Raw genomic sequence first — 16,537 nt, forward strand, 5'->3', positions numbered from 1 at the left:
TTTGGGCTAGCACACTTTCGTGGGCCGGATATTTAAATGAACTTTTTTTTTAATTTCCTTTCTTATGTTTCTCTTATGTAAGTTTGAATAGTTTTAGTTTGAGTATCATAATACTTTTTATTTTCCATTTCAAAAGAGATTAAATTCAAATTACAAGTTTCTGCAAAAAGGAGTTTTTTTAATTTCCCATAAATGCTCATTAACGAGCAGAAGCAAAAGATGCCTGCTTCTTCAAGCATGTGAAGGGGCAAGTCATTGGTATGACCAAAAAGCAAGAAGCAGATCAGATGGGATTATAATATAGATACAGTGATTTGTTTACTCAGAATAATATATTAAAGGCAGAAATTTATTAATTAGGAGTAAATATACATATTATTTTCTCATTTCTATATAAATTGATGAATTAAAATTAAAAAAATTCAGTAGCTTCTTTCATGCTCATAGAAGCATAGAGAGCTTCTGGTCGAGGCCAATATCTATTCCACTGTAAGCCAGAGGTGCGTACATCCATAGATCATCCGAGCTCAAAAGCTGCAAATAAATATGATCGGATTTTAGCAAGTGTAGTTAGATAAAGAGGAAAAATGATTTATTTGGCAGCATGCAGGAAGAAATTCACAAGAGCCTTTACCTTGATTTGAAGCTGCAAAAACTTTACGTAATGGACTGCCTCTTCTAGCATTGTGCTGATATCAACCTTGGTTCCATTAGGGACAATATGCTGTAGGATTTTCAGTCTCTCGTTTATCCTCTCCCTCCTTTTCTGCAGGATTGTTCAAAGATGTGTGAATATAATGCTCAAGAGATTGCCTTATGTGCTAGTATATTAATAATCTCTAGTATCTTACCCTTGCATAAAGGCTCTGGGGATCTGTAGCAGCTCCCCTACTAGCTCTTGTTTTGCCACTGGAACTGAGAACTTCAGAAACTTTGGAATCAGAATCCTTAGAGGCATTATCATCTTCTGAACTGCAACTGCTGGAGCTTTGTCCATCTGGTCCAGCATTACTCTCTTCTTCTTCATTGCTAATTTTTGGAGTGGACCTTTGGTTTTTCTTTGACTGTACACTCTTCTTGCTCTTTTGCACCTGCAATGCAAATCACAATTGACAGAACACATTAGAAACTACTTTCTCAATGAGACAAACTCCACCATAGAAAGAATTGTCGTAGACTTGAATTAGTGTACTTACATTTCTTGTAATCCGAGGTTTCTTCTTCATGTCGTCCAATGTATTTGATTCTGGAACATCAAGCTTCCTTTTGAGCTGCAATCCCTTGGCCAGAACAGTATTAGCAGCTGGCTGCAGATTATCGTCTAAATCTCCTATCTTGTCACTGCTCATATCCCCATTCATGCAGGCAGTTTCTGCCATTGCAATTTCAGGAAAAAATGGCATAAACAAGCCAATAGTTTTCTCATCCATGAGTGAAATATCCATGGACATGGAGTTATCGTTAGCAGCCTGAATGCGGTTAGAATCATTGAAGAAGTAGGATTCATGGCTGGAAGAAGGAAGAAATACACCACTGCTACAATTACTGTTATTACCACTTTCTTGAGAATCAAAATGCAAATTGGGGTTGAGAGCGTTCCAAGAATAAAACAAACTCTCATTCCCAGCCATGCTCACGTTGGCTTCAGGTGTAGGGAAGAAAGCTGCAGGTGGGATTGTAAATTGCAATCCTTCGTCATTCTCCTGCGGAAAAGAACACTGACCAAGTAATTCCGGGGTGAAATCAGGCTCTTCCATGGAGAACATTCTGCTGAAGTCCCATTCACCATCAGGAAAATCTCCCATGGTCTGCATATTCATTTTACACTTGGAAGCTGTGGAGAAATTAAGAGAGAGAGAGGCTCTTATCTTTCTTTGGTGATGCTACTAATTAATTGAACCTTGATTTCGCTTGAGACAACCAAAACGTTAGAGACATATTTATACTAGTGCACCTTCAAAGAACGTCACTAGCAAGGATTGACTTCATCTTGTATATAAAACTTCAAAATTCCTAATGATTACTCTGGTGTAGGTCCTAATTCTGTTAACTGAACTCAGGAGTCCGTTGTGGGGCCAATACCAGGCAAAGTACAACTAAGCTGGGACCAAGTTCATGCAATGATGGATTAAAATAACAGAGAGGATTCAATGGACTTTCAAGCAACTTATATCTCATAAACTGAGATTAGGATGACAAAGAGGGTCTAAGGACAATCATTGAGAGGGTGATACCAAACTGTCATTAATTACTCACTAAATGATAAGTGTAATTAGGCAGAGAATTAATGAAAATGAGAATGAGAGCATGCGTTTTGAGTACTTGAAAATGTCAGAACGTGGGGTTGTCTTCTACTCATCTTGAATATAATAAAGAGAGAGAATTCTGGTGGAGAATAAACAAAACGCGGCCGAAGGACGGCTTGATCGTGGAGATGACTGTGACATTGCTATAAAAACACGCAAAACCCGACACGTTAACCTTTGAACTAGTTCCTGGTCTCCTCAATTGCTGCTTGAACCTAATCCATGTTCCTCAGTTGAAGTTTTTTTGCAATTTATCAGTATGCAGTTCCTCTCACTACAGAATTCATTACTATCTTGACGTTAATAACACATTTACCAATGTTATTAAACCTGGCCTGCGCCAAGGCCAGGTCATACATTGGCTTTGATAACTCAAGTCAATTACAACAATCTAATTTAATTTTTTAATAAATTAAAATGATATGTTTTAAAAAAATTAAATTTTGATCTGGATAGCAGATTGATTGATTAGGTTGTTCATGTTTAACCGGGTTAATTTCCATTTAAACTCGACTTGGCAAAGTCAGATTGGTATAATCGGGTTTAATAACACCGCATTTTACCGAAAACATTAATGGGAATACACAATGCAACATTTACAAATCTTAGCAGCTTTCATCATCATAAATCGCAGAACCACCATGCGTTTATCTTAAGCTAGCTAACAATGGGTGATGAATTGTTCTGCCTTGTGTTGTCCGTGATTTTCTTTCTGCGTCAACTAACAACCATGTTGTTCATAGAATTAACCTTATTAATCCATCATGGGTAGTGCAATTGTTTTAAAATGCTATATTTACTACACATGCTAGTGCTCTTCTCGTGCATTTGAAAATATATAGATGAGAATCATGGTGAAATAAAATAGAAGATCAGAGGCATCTCAAAAGAAAGAAAAGGAGAAAGAATAAATAGCATATCTCTCAACTTAGTGAATAAAATCAAGCAGATTACAATGCAATGGCTCCAGGTAATTAAACAAAAGAACAATATCTCTATGGAAACCCAAAAATACACAGCTATGATTAACATCTTCACCACCGCCTTGAAAAACTGAAGCCCTAGATTTGCCACAAAGCCTCGTAGTAATCCATTTAGATTACCCGAACAGAGCCATGAACACACCCTCTAACCCCCTTTGATTCCGGCGATTGATACGCATATTACTTCCACTTGTCAGACAGGGACGTACAGTTTCTCACGTACTTTTCTTTTCTAATGCTCTTCTGTTAAACCTAGGTCCATACATATAAAAGGTATCGTTGTACTTTTCAAACTTAACACCGGCCATTGCACGAACCTTTGTAAAAGCCAAAACCCTAAAAATCCCGGGAAAAAAGGGATTTTAAAGCGATAACGATGGAGGGAATAAAATCTACAGATGACAGGACATTGTGGAGGAATAAAAACCACAGAGATCTGATCTTGTTTCCTCCATTGAAGTCCTGGTTAATGCTGTATAGCCGGCTTGCACGATTAGGGTTAGTGTTTTCAGCTCATGCTCTTGTCAAACATTGAAGTTACCAACCATTTTTTCATTAAGAAAATAAAAAAAGTTACCGACCATTTAACAATATGCCTAAATCGACAGCTGTTACATTGTTTATCAAACAGCTACCGCAATATTATTCTGTCTTGATTATAGATGATAATGGTTATTTATGAGTTGAATTTTTTTATATTTGTATTTTATTTATTATTTATTGGATGAGAAATTTGAATATTTATTTATTATTATTTATTAATTAATAAAAAATAAAATAATTAGTATATATTTAAAGTACATATAATATTATTGATTATATATGTGTGTACGCTCGCACATGTGATTTATGTCAATATTAAGGTGTGTGTGTGTGTGGTATTAAGAAAAAAATCAAAATATTCACTACCAGAATTCTTAGATTTATCGACGGAATTTTCTGTCTATATTTATACTATTATTTTGCCTGCAATGAATTTACCGATTGGCTCACGGATAGAAATGCTCCGTCAGTAATTTTTGGTATGTCGGTGAGTCTGTCAGTAATAGAAAAATATTTATTACCGATGGATTTATTGATGGAAAAATGTGCAAAAAAAAATCTACCCGTTTCATTCTGTTTGTATTTCCCTCAGAAAGCTTGTCATATAATGAATAAAAATATTGTATGCAATTTCATGAGTGATTAAACAGTGGCACAATGACATTTGCAGTAATTATTTTTCAATTCTTTATAATATACCGACGAACTTAATCCATCGTTGATACCACATTGGTAATTATTTAAAAATATTTTTTAAAAAAATCTATTTAACAGAACTAAAAAACACTCCATAATACTTAAGAATTGAGTTGATTGGAAAAAAAAAAGAAAATCAACTTAAACAAATTTACAACAAATAAATAACACAAAAGAATAAACAATAACAATAGATAAATAAATCAACTATAAACAATTTCAACCTAACCTAGAAAACCTATTTCAGAACCCATAATCTAGCAACAAATAAAATAATTTAATTAAAATTGAACAACAAAATTAAAAAATAAAATCCAACAAAATTGATCTCATATTAAAAAAAAAATTCCACAACATTCATACATTATTAAGAACAAAAAAAATTAAAAAAAATGTAATGCAAAAAAAAAAACTTACCTTGATATAATTGTGAGTGAATTGCTAAAAAGAGAAAAGAAAAAAGAAAAAATAAATTTATAAAGAATGTTAATTTAAAAAAATTGAGAAGAGAAAAGAATAAAATAGAAGAAGACATACATACGTATGAAAGATAAGAGAATGAGTTAAAAAGAGAAAAGAAAGAAAGAGATGTTGATGTTTTTTACATAATAATAATCATAAGAAGAAGAAGAAGAGGCACGACTGTTGTGAAATGAGAGATTCTAGTTTTTTTTTTACATTTTACAAACGGTTTTATCGATAAAAAATTAAATATTAATATTTTTAATCATTTTATCGGTGATTCTATCTATAATATTTAATTTAAATTTTTTATTTAATAAAAAAAATTTAGAAACCCCCCAAATATCACCAAAAACTTTTTAATCTGTCGGTGATTCTGTTTGTAATATTTAATTTAAAATTTTAATTTAATAAAAAAATTTCAAAAACCCCCTAAATATCACCGATGATTTTTCAACCCCCTAAATATACATATATGATATTTACAATATCATATATGTATATTAAATGATAAATATTATTGATCATATATGTATATATGTGTGTTTTTTATGTTAATATTAAGCTATGTATATATGATATTATAAATATTTATAAAAAATATATATTTCAGGTTATATTTGAATATATTTCAAATTAAATTTGATAATATTTATACCCTCATTATTATTTATCAAATCTAAAAAATATTAACCTATTCAAATCGATATCTATTAAATTGTCTTCCCTTAGTCTTATCACTCGTGAAGAACCACGAGAGCCTTAGAATGTTGAGGCACTTGTCTCTCTCTTTTCGAATGTATGATTATAGTGTGATTTTAAATCTCATGGGGTAGCTTAATTTACGTGTCAAAATTAAATCCCTCAAATTATTCTAGATAGGTCATCCCCATTAATTAGACTCTTACATTCTCTTGAATTTGAAATCAAGATGATAAAATACATCAAAATTTAAGCATTTTCTTTTTGGATTTGAACCTGGTTATTTTTTCAGGTGACTAAGCAATCCCATGATACTACCAAATTTATAATACCCCCAAAATTGCCATATAAAAAATTATAGCTGATTTGTAATATAGAATTTTTTTAAAAATCATTTGCAACAAATTAAGAATAATTAATCACAAATGGAAACATCTCCTTGAAATTTTGTAACCCTATGTGCGGTTGCATGAAAATCTTTGTTTGCAGTTATTTTAAGTGTACACTAATTAAAAAAAAAAGCTTTTTTTTTAAAAAAAATCTGTATTGTTGATTAATTTTTATAAAATCAATTATATATGTACTTTGTATCCAGTAGTAATTAATTAATATATATATATATATATATATAGCATTTTGTCTCAATATATTTTGTTTCCAAGTCTCCTCATCTGCCGCCGCCGCCGCCAACAAGAACAATAACAGGAAGATGGGTTAGAACTTAGAAGCTTAGCTATCATGGCAAACATGGAGTCACGTATATTTGGTCTATTTTGGAAAGCATATATACCACTAAATGCTTAATTATCATACGGAAGGATATTTTGCTTGTCAAAAGTCTAATATATATATTTTTAAGTCAGTTAAAAAAAAATTCATTTAAAAAAATTTATTATATAGAGGATATTGATAAATTAGTGAGGTGTCAAACATTTTTTTTATGGTAGTGAATGTCAAACTTAATTAATTAATTGTTATAAAGTTTGAAGTCAATTAAAAAATATTTTTTTTTTGCATTTTAAAATATTTATTATATAGAGGATATTGATAAAACAGTGAGGTAACATTTTTTTTTATGGTAGTCAATGTCAAACCTTTTTTTTTTTCAATGGTAGAGAAATATGAGATTTAACTAATTTATCAATATTGCAAACATTTTTCTCGTGGTTGTGAATGCCAAACTTTTTTTTTTCAATGATAGAGAAATGTCAAACTTCAGTACCGTTTCAAAAAGGGCAAAAAAAAAAGAAAAAAATGTTAGTAAATACGCATATTTAAAAATGTTATAATAGTTATTTTTCAAAAAAAAAATTAAAAAAAATTCATTTTTTATATTAACATTTCAAAACAATTCTAAAACATTAAAAAAATAATTTGGAGTAAATTTATTTTAATGTTAACAAAAAAAAACAAGTTGAATAGTAAAACAATTTATACTGGTTAATTAATTTAAATAATTAATTAATTAAGTTACAGGATACCACCGTTTGGAAACGCGGTGTGCAAATCGTATTCCCAAAAAATTTTAATTTTTTTTATTAAAATTTAATATATTTTATATATTTTGGTTCGTTTTGATGTGCTAATGTTAAAAAAAAATTTAAAAAAATAAAAAAAACATTATTAGCATGTATTTCAACACGAAAAGTTATTTGAAAAGCAACCACAACTATACTCGAAAAATTCTGACCGGACTGTAGCATTAATCGTTACTTTGTTGGTTGATTATCTTAATCAATTTATGCTAATTAATTAGCATTAATTATGGCTGGTTTCTCCAAACTTTTGAAGTCTTAGCGTTAACGATAAACAAAAACTGTCGGCATTAATATAGTGTACGCATCGAATTATATTATCATAGTGTATACATGTATTTATATAATCTGCTACTGTAATCCATAAACAAATATTTATTTGCTTAAGAGATAATATTTCTTTATTTTTTTTTAATTATTATTTCTTTCTTTATATGGCACATTTCAACTTCTAGAAAAAGTTGGTAATCAAAATACTGTAGAAAGAGCATGCGATGAGAAGAGGTCGGCATACATGAACACTATTTTTCATAATAGAATGATAGATATATAGAGAAAGAGACCTATATTAAATTCAATATGAATGTGCTTTAAATTAAAGTTATTAAAACCGGTTTAGTTTATAATTTGATCCAAGTTCTAGGCTAAGCAGGTTGATTCAAGCCATTTAAAATCAATACCGTCATTTTAATAATTATTTTAAAAAAACTAAAATAATATCATTTAAAAAAAATATTAAAAAAATCAAATTAGATTTTGATCGGATTATAGATTGATTCACTGAGTGTTTAGGTCAAACCAAATTCTTTAAAAAAATTCAGGTTAGACCAAGTTTAATAACTATACTTAACGAAGAGTTAATTTTTCCCGAGAGAATTATATTTAATTACTTACTAGGAAGTGGTGTTTCTATGTCTCAAAAATTAAATTAAATTTCCTTAGGGATTTCTTTATATTTTTCACACAAAATGCACATTCATAAGTAAGCTCCTGTAATTAATATTAGGCTATTAATTAATTTGAGCCTCACCTTAATTTGTAACCACACCATAGACTTAGACTAATAGTGTGTTTTATATTATAGCAGTGTTATATTGTATGATATTTTTAAAAAGTATTTTTTATTTAAAAAATATATTAAAATAATATTTTTGTTTATTTTTAATACCAACATTTTAAAATTATTAATTTAATATATAAAAAAAACACCTTTAAAAACATCTAAAAACAAAAACTTCCTCGTTAAAATCATTCAAAAGCTACAGAATTAGTAGTCCGCAGTTCAGAACAAAAGCAACAGCACTTGGCAAAACTTATAGTCCCTGCATTACGTAAAAAATATTATTAAAAAAAAAGAAAATAATGAGGAAAATATATAAAATCAGTACGTAAGGTATACACAACATATATAATAACGTGAACGTTGAAAAAAATTGAAAAAAGGCTCTGCGATCAAAATTGCGTGTTATATTCATGGTAAGGAGAGAAAATATTTAAAAGCGAAAATCAAATTAAAAAAAAAAGAGAGAGAAATAAAAGGGACCACTGACAACTTCCAAGTCAACGACACGTAGACGTCACTGTCCAAGTCTAATTGTTTGAGCTTTTTTATTTTTTAATTTATTCTGGAGCTAGTAGTTTTAAGTTTTTATTATTATTATTTTTTATCAAATAGTTTAAAATTCCTTTCAACATGATTCATGCATTATAGCTTTTGACTTTAAGTTATGATTCAGGAATTAATTTTTAAAAAATAAACTATGATAAAAATAACTTGAAATTACTTAAAGTTAGAAATACATCTCATAATTAAGAATGACTTGAAATTACTTTATTTAAGAATGAATTGTAACTTTTTATTGAGATAAAATCTTGACTCGGTTTTATAATAAATGTTTTATTTAAGTTAAAATTATTTTTTATCAAATATATTTATGGTTTTTTATTTAAATAAAAAGTAAAAAATACAACTTATATTAATCTAAAAAAATTACACCAGACAACCTAAATCGGCTTGGCAAAATATGTTGAGAGAGTGTCCCTCAAAAGGAGCAGACCAAATTTGTGGTTAGCAAACTAAGGATGTGTCTGGCTTTGTACATGTTCGGCTTCAAGGGTGTGAGATGATTTTTTTGTACAGATTATTTGAAATTAATTTTTTATTGTAATTAAATTTGATTATAATGTTAAATTTGAATTTAAATAATAAATAAATAAAATTTATATATTTTTAAAAAATAAAATTCAATTCATTTTGTTTCATATATTATTCTTATTGCTTTCTTGTTATCTATTAAGAGATTTTTTAAAAAAAAATTAAAAAAATAGGTAGATAAATATTTTGAAGAAGTTAATTTTAATTTATTTTCTTTTAGTATAGTAATTAAGAGAGGTTGATCCCTGGTTTAGTGTCATTTTTAAATTTTTGAAAGTTTCATTTTGGAGTTTTTCTAGTTTTTTCCTCATATAAACTATTTTCTTCATGTTGAGAGTGTCCCCTACCTTGCAATGATGACCATGCAGCGAAGTCAAGACAAGGCAAGCATTAAGTTTGTTTAGCATTAGATAGCTTTTACGATTATTATTTTAAAAAATAAATTTAAAACAAATTATAACTTATAGTTTTTTTAAAAAACCAGGATTCAAAGAGAGATCTATACAAAATTCTAATAAGTGTTAATTAACCAAAAACTTTTAAATCTGTAATTAAAAAGCAAAACACAGACCACACCACAAATAAAAACACAGAAGTCATGAAATCAAACTCAAATGTATTAGAAGAATCAATACAGAGTCTCTTGCATCCACAATTGTATGACAAGGCATTCAAGCACGCAGGCAAAAAAGAAGGTTACTTCACATCTTAACATTTTTTTTTAACATCCTCAAACATCAGACATCAAGAATGGACATTACCTTACTAAAATCCACACGGCCAGCAAGTCAAACAGCCACTAACTTATTACTGCTTAAATCAGTCCAAAATAAACACTGGGAGGAAGCAAGTTGGTCTACCGTTTCCAACACTTCAACCATCAAGTTCGTTATTTAACCAGTCTTACATGGATTTGAGCAGAGCTCCAGCAATCAGGAACAAATATAGGGTCGAAAAGGAGCTTTTCCACCATAAAAACAAAGAGACTAAGTTGAGTTTACAAGGACAAATAACGGTCTGTCTCCTAGGCGTTCCCGTCCCTGAAAACAGAGAAAAAGCACACCAGTAGTGCATTAATGAACAAGAATGCATCCTTGCGTTTACCTAATGACAAAAAGTAAGTGACAGGCAATGAGGCTGTGGAGTCTATACAGAACTCAACAGCTGAAACCTCAGGTTTTATGGTTGTAAATTCAAATTAAGTGAATACAAGTTGCTTCTGAAGTAGCTTCAATTCTACTTGCATCAAAAGCTTCAAGCAAGTTGACTTCTAGTGGCATTGACCAGATCTTATTTTCTAATAGTGATATAAGAATTGGCCAGCATAATAAAATCATTGGACTTCAGATTACAAAACTTATTCTTCAAAAATTTTCCTTCTATGATGAGGTAACGAAAACCATACCAAATTGCAAGAAAATAAAAGCCTCTAGGAGAAAAAGAAGGAAAGGGTGCATAGTCGAAAACATGACCACTAAAGTCCAGGTTCAATATGCATGCTCTTTTCCCTTAGCATTATTTTTCTGGGCAAGGCTAGATTGCACTTTGAAAAATATTGAAATGGTTCAAATTACATGTACAAGTAGAGGATCATTAGCTGTCAAATTGCTCAGGGTAGAAAATACCAGTGTCTTATTGGAAACAAAACTGAATCAGAGAAAAAATCAACGCATATCAAACTCAATGGAAATAGTTCATACTATGGATGAAAATGCAGTGTGATTAACATACCTTCAGCCCTAACAATTCAATAACACAGGCACACTCGACAACATGTACCCCAACACGCTCTGCAATAAAGAAGTAAAATTATTTGAAAATGCATCAATGTGACATCAAGTAAATGATGAATGAGCAAAAGAATATTTCATAACCAGCAACAGACTATGCATGCAAGACAAACTATACCCATGTGGGTAGACCAAACCAAAATCACTGACATGTATTATTAAATTTAAGAAAAAAATTCCAATGATCTCCATGTAGGAACACCCATGTTTCTCAATATAAAGGAAAACACCTACAGCCTACTTTACCAAGTGAGCCGAACCCTTGATGCAAAGTATCCAATCACCCAAGTTATGCTTTGTGATATTCATCCCCATCCCCAACAAAGAATGGAGGGTGGGGAGACTACGATGGTGAACCAACTAACATGCAAGATTGGCAATTCATCCAAAAGTTATTTTAAGTTATGAAACACTACCGAGTAGTTTCACTGCAGCACATAAGGTCCCACCAGTTGCAATGAGATCATCAATTACCAATGCATGTTCTCCTGCTTCTACTGCACCCACATGCATCTCCATTTTGTCTGTTCCATATTCCAAAGAGTACTCTTCCGAAATAACCTCCCCTGATAAAACCATGAAACACAAACCATTCAGAGAACTTCAACTTGTGTCGACTAATTGAGACTGATTCCATCGCACCAGATATTAGGTAATGATTGTAAGTGATCTAGGAATTCAATTCTCACAGTTGGAATATAAACTAAAAATAATCATCAATAATGCTTCTGCACTAATCAATCAAGGATATGTTCAGGATCTAGAAAACCATAAAAGCATGCAGTTTGTAAGGAAGTGGAAAAATTCAATGCAAAACAAATTTACCAGGCAACTTATTGGGTTTCCTCATGGGTACAAATTTTGCTCCGATTGCCAGTGCAATGGGAGGGCCAAATATAAAACCCCTAGCTTCAACACCTGCAATATGCATGATGGTAAGAATACATAAATATCGCGACCACTTTACCAAGAATAAAAGAAAAACCAGTAATTAGAATGATGAATCAACTAAAAAAATGAGTTTTCTTAACAATCATGAAAAATTTCATAGTTATTAGTAGCTAATTTCTTTGATACTGCATAAACACATGTCCAAGTTTACTGCTGAGCACTCCAGATATGCATGATCTAAAATAACACCAGTTTTCTCAGAGGAGCCAAGTTCCCTCGCCAGGTTTTATTGCTTTTAGAGCATTAACCAAAGGTATACCACATTTGAAAAGTATTTGCAGCATGGCTTTCATATCTACATGTCAGGAACAAGCTACCACTCTGTTCCTAGAGAAACACATATTGATATCCCCAGTGAAATGATATAATGGAAAACATTGTAACTATCGGTAAAGTCTCACCAACATCAGTATCCCCTTTCCCGTAGAAAGCAAGTCCTTGCAAAATTTAAAGGACTTGTGATCTTTATTCAAGGGAAATATGCCTCTTGAAAACCATCTATTAGCAGATGGGTAACAGCTAAATCGCTGGCACACTTGTATCAGCCTAGCATCGATCATGGAAATCTAAAAGCATTGCCCAAGGGTTTTAGTTTTAACACTGTTCCCTTTTTTCTCGAGCCTTGTTTTGTCAGCATTCCTCAAAATTACTGTTAATAATAAGCAATACCAATTCACTAGAGTAAATTTATTTGATCAAATAGTTTAATCCCTTCCACAACTATGTATGCTAAAGTACACTTCACTATTCTTCAAGAATCCCTTTATCACTCACATTTGGATGCCTTGAATATTTCGCAAGCCCTTATCCAACTTGTGGCAGATTTAAAAAAAGAAAAAGAAAAGATGACTGTAAAAAAGGGACCTTTCGAATTCAAGTAAACATAATAAACTCACAGTGGCGCTCAATCATGATCATGGGCAAAACTAGATCAGCAGTTGATAGTAATCAGTTGTAAAAAATAAGTACCTGCAACGACAGAGATGTTTTTATCTCTGTACCTCTCAACAAACAAATCTATAGTATCCTTAAACGCTTTTGTATCAAGAAGCAACGTTGTTATATCCTGAAACATAATCCCTGTCGCCCCCCGGGGAAAAAACAATAAAGACCAAACACAAATCGATCAACAATGGATAAAACACAAATAAACAAAGGACAGAGTAGCAGTAAAGGCATACTTTATAGTTACCTGGTTTAGGGAAGTCAGGGATGACCCTTATAGCAGAGGAGATTCTGGCTATACGAGGATCTTGCTGCTCATCTGCAGTGGCCATTTCTCTATCTTGCTTCCACTGTGACTCGCTCACTACTCAACAAGAACTAACTCAGATTTTTTGGCTAGCTTCAAAGAGAAATAAGCTGTTTGCGAGTAGGTCTTTCTTGCATTCTTTTTTCTTTACCAAATTGTCCTCTGCTTTAAATATCTAGCCTTGTGGCTTTTTACACCAATAAAAATTAATCCTTTAATTTTTTATATATTTATATATATAAAAAAAATACTTTACAGACATTAATTACTATTATTGGAAAGCACGTTGGACTTTGAAATTACTAGGGCAGCCCTTGTTAAAAGAAAAGAAATTACCAGAGCAGTGAAGGCGATTGGGGGCAGTTCTGTAATTCTGGGAGAAAGTTAAAGGTAATTGGGCACCGGAGGAGGCTGCAATCGGAGCCGACTGACGTTTCAGAGACGGTGGTCGAAGTCGATGAGAGTTTGGTGGAGGACGAAAGATGGAATTTGAACAACGGAGCAGAAGACTTCTTTGCATGATTTTCTTGACTCACAAAAATGCTGCCGTAGAGCGTGTTGCTAAATATATGGGTTTTGCTTTGAACGAGGGTTATTCGGTCCAGACAGTATTTGTCATGTTGGATGTATCTCCGATCCGGGATGTTACCTCGCTAAAATCTCAAATTATTAAGTAAATATTGCTTTGAACGAGGGTAATTTGGTCCAGACAGTATTTATCATGTTGAATGTACCTCTTCGAAATAAGATTCGATCCGGGATTTGACGCTAAAATCTCAAATTATTAATTAAATTCAAAATAAATCGGTTGAGTGGTTTTTTAATAAAATAATATCATTTGAAATATTTTTTTTAAATAAAACATGATTATTTTAGACAAATTAAAAATAAAATTATTGAAGTTAACAATCCAGCCTTACATGAATTTAATTGGATTAATCAAATTACATGCTAAGCATAAATTCAATCGAGCTAAAGTCCAGACGAATTAAAAAAAAAAAAAATCTGACTTCGTGCCCTCACATGATCAACATGTCAGACAGGAACATGCTCAATAACTATCATTTAAATGTTGTGTTTTGTAACGTAGTGCTTTTTATAAAAATAATTTTTTTAATAATTACAAAAACTCTCTCACTTTACATCATAAATCAAACAAATTATATTATTGTAAGCTTTTATATCAACTGGGAAATTGAAATTCAGATCAAATTATAATTTTTTTTATTTTTAATATTAACACATTAAACTTAAAAAAAAAACACAAAATTATTAATTTATCAGACAAAAATACAATTAAAAAAAGGGTTGAATAAAAAAAACAAACAAATCAAAAACAGAGAAGGGAATGTCCCGCACCAAAAGAACAAAGCATGGATCATGCTGATTGCTAGTCTAGTAGTAGTATTATTGTGACACCCCCACGTCAGTTTTTAAATAATTGATTTCTGTCTTTCAACCTCACTTTAACCTATTTAGCCACCGGAATGTCAATAAAATAATGATGAGTGCTTGGCTTATTCCGAGTGCCAATCGATCCAAAAGAAGATTGAAATAATAATAGTTCCTAGTGGATGATGGTACATCATGACACCATGAGAATCACCGGCGAGAAATTATGGATTCATTGAACCTTAACCCAACCCCTCAAGGCCAGAAGAAGACAGTAAGAATCTTGGTGCAACTTTAGGCAACTGAATATCTTTCATAGATATCTCAGTACACCTCTTTTGCCTTGCGCAGCACCCCCCTTGGCTCTTCGGGCAAGTTTCCTGCCAAAAAGTCTTGACTTTATGTCTGGAGAAAATGAAAAGAAATTAGCGAGTGAAAACGAAAGAAATTTACAACTTGCTTTTGTCGACCGATGCTCAACTCTTACTCTTTTTATAAAATCTGTACCGGCTCAACTTGTATTATAATTATAAAACTTTACCGGCGGCTTAGCAGGTTGGTTTAGAATTTGTTTATTTACGTGATTGTGGCTGTTTTTAAAGTAAATTTTATAATAATATATTTGATAATAATAAAATATAAATTATTATATATATAGGGCCTGTTAAAAATGCTGGTTTGTGAGAAGGAGCTCTCAGCTGCTTCTTAAGCGGCCGCGTCTAATGACCAGGTAAATTAATTTACCTGGGCACTGTTCACTTTTTAAAATTAGAATATTTGATATTATTATTATTTATTTCATGATGTAATAACAGTAGTTAAATTTACAATATTTAAATTAAAAATTATTAATATATATATATATTAATTATTTTATAACCTCAATTTAAAAAGCATTCTTTTAACCAAACACATTAAATTACTTTTTGTTCAACCTCAATTTCAACCACAGTTTTAACTAAATATATATTTTTCCAAACTAACCTCAACTAAAAGTACTTTTTATAAAACAATTTTTTTCAAATCACAACCACAACAACTACCATAATATCAAACACTCCACGGTTTAGACGATTCAGGTCGGAAAAAAAACATGTATGATATAATCAGAAACTCAACTTGATAAATGGTCCGAGCCTAACCTGGTAAAAAACCAGACCTCAATTCATTAAATTTTTAAAAAAATTAGTTAAAATAATGTTGTTTTGATATATATATATTTTTTAAAAAATAAAGGATTAATCTTCCCAACTTGTAATTCGAGACTTAATTCGAGCCTTACACAAGACGGATTTTACTAATATTATTCCAACTAAATTGCTATTCGTTGATAACACCAATTGGTGCTTAATAACATGAGATTTTTTATAAAAAAAAATCTGAGTATCTTTATTTTTATTTTTACTACTCAAGTATGCGAATTGCTTTTAATAATAAATGGTCGTGTTAAGTTCTGTCTATTTTATATTGATATAGTCATTTAATTAAAACATAGCATATCAATGAGCTTTTTAATTTGTTTCTAATTAAGTGTATATACTTTTATTTATTTTTAAATTAAATGTCTGTATTTTTTTTATTCGAATGTTTATACTTTCATTAAAAACTGTATTGTTTTTATAGAAAAAGTAATTTGATTGGTACTTGAAACAATATAGTGACTACAATATCTATTATAACAATAATCGTAGTCTTTTTAGATGACACCTGTTCTTTTTTATTTTACAAACAAATTAGTTTTTGCATTTTAAAATTTAAAAAAATAATAAT

The 16,537-nt window shown here is 30.8% G+C and overlaps 2 protein-coding genes across 2 annotated transcripts; both read right to left on the reverse strand.

Moving 5' to 3' along the window:
• Nucleotides 1-333: 333 nt before the first annotated feature.
• On the reverse strand, nucleotides 334-2,533 carry LOC7497331 (transcription factor RSL2). Its single transcript, XM_002320657.4, has 4 exons — nucleotides 1,197-2,533; nucleotides 852-1,091; nucleotides 635-766; nucleotides 334-534 (listed from the first exon to the last, which is right to left on the reverse strand). Exons 1-4 carry the CDS (start codon nucleotides 1,818-1,820, stop codon nucleotides 442-444), a joined length of 1,089 nt encoding a protein of 362 aa, XP_002320693.3. The 5' UTR covers nucleotides 1,821-2,533; the 3' UTR covers nucleotides 334-441.
• Nucleotides 2,534-9,981: 7,448 nt separating this feature from the next.
• On the reverse strand, nucleotides 9,982-14,008 carry LOC7497332 (adenine phosphoribosyltransferase 1). Its single transcript, XM_002320658.4, has 7 exons — nucleotides 13,712-14,008; nucleotides 13,316-13,432; nucleotides 13,093-13,203; nucleotides 11,998-12,090; nucleotides 11,589-11,738; nucleotides 11,114-11,172; nucleotides 9,982-10,422 (listed from the first exon to the last, which is right to left on the reverse strand). Exons 1-7 carry the CDS (start codon nucleotides 13,893-13,895, stop codon nucleotides 10,369-10,371), a joined length of 768 nt encoding a protein of 255 aa, XP_002320694.1. The 5' UTR covers nucleotides 13,896-14,008; the 3' UTR covers nucleotides 9,982-10,368.
• Nucleotides 14,009-16,537: the final 2,529 nt, after the last annotated feature.

The sequence above is a fragment of the Populus trichocarpa genome, chromosome 14, assembly GCF_000002775.5.
Source record: "Populus trichocarpa isolate Nisqually-1 chromosome 14, P.trichocarpa_v4.1, whole genome shotgun sequence".
NCBI lineage: Eukaryota > Viridiplantae > Streptophyta > Magnoliopsida > Malpighiales > Salicaceae > Populus > Populus trichocarpa.

Coding starts and splice junctions, on each gene's coding strand:
- LOC7497331 (XM_002320657.4), bottom strand. CDS start 1,820: ATGAATATGCAGACCATGGGAGATTTTCCTGATGGTGAATGGGACTTC. Junction 1,092..1,196: donor AACCTCGGATTACAAGAAAT/GTAAGTACACTA, acceptor TTTGCATTGCAG/GTGCAAAAGAGCAAGAAGAG. Junction 767..851: donor CCCAGAGCCTTTATGCAAGG/GTAAGATACTAG, acceptor ACAATCCTGCAG/AAAAGGAGGGAGAGGATAAA.
- LOC7497332 (XM_002320658.4), bottom strand. CDS start 13,895: ATGCAAAGAAGTCTTCTGCTCCGTTGTTCAAATTCCATCTTTCGTCCT. Junction 13,433..13,711: donor CAATCGCCTTCACTGCTCTG/GTAATTTCTTTT, acceptor CTTGTTGAGTAG/TGAGCGAGTCACAGTGGAAG. Junction 10,423..11,113: donor TTGAATTGTTAGGGCTGAAG/GTATGTTAATCA, acceptor CTCTGTTTTCAG/GGACGGGAACGCCTAGGAGA.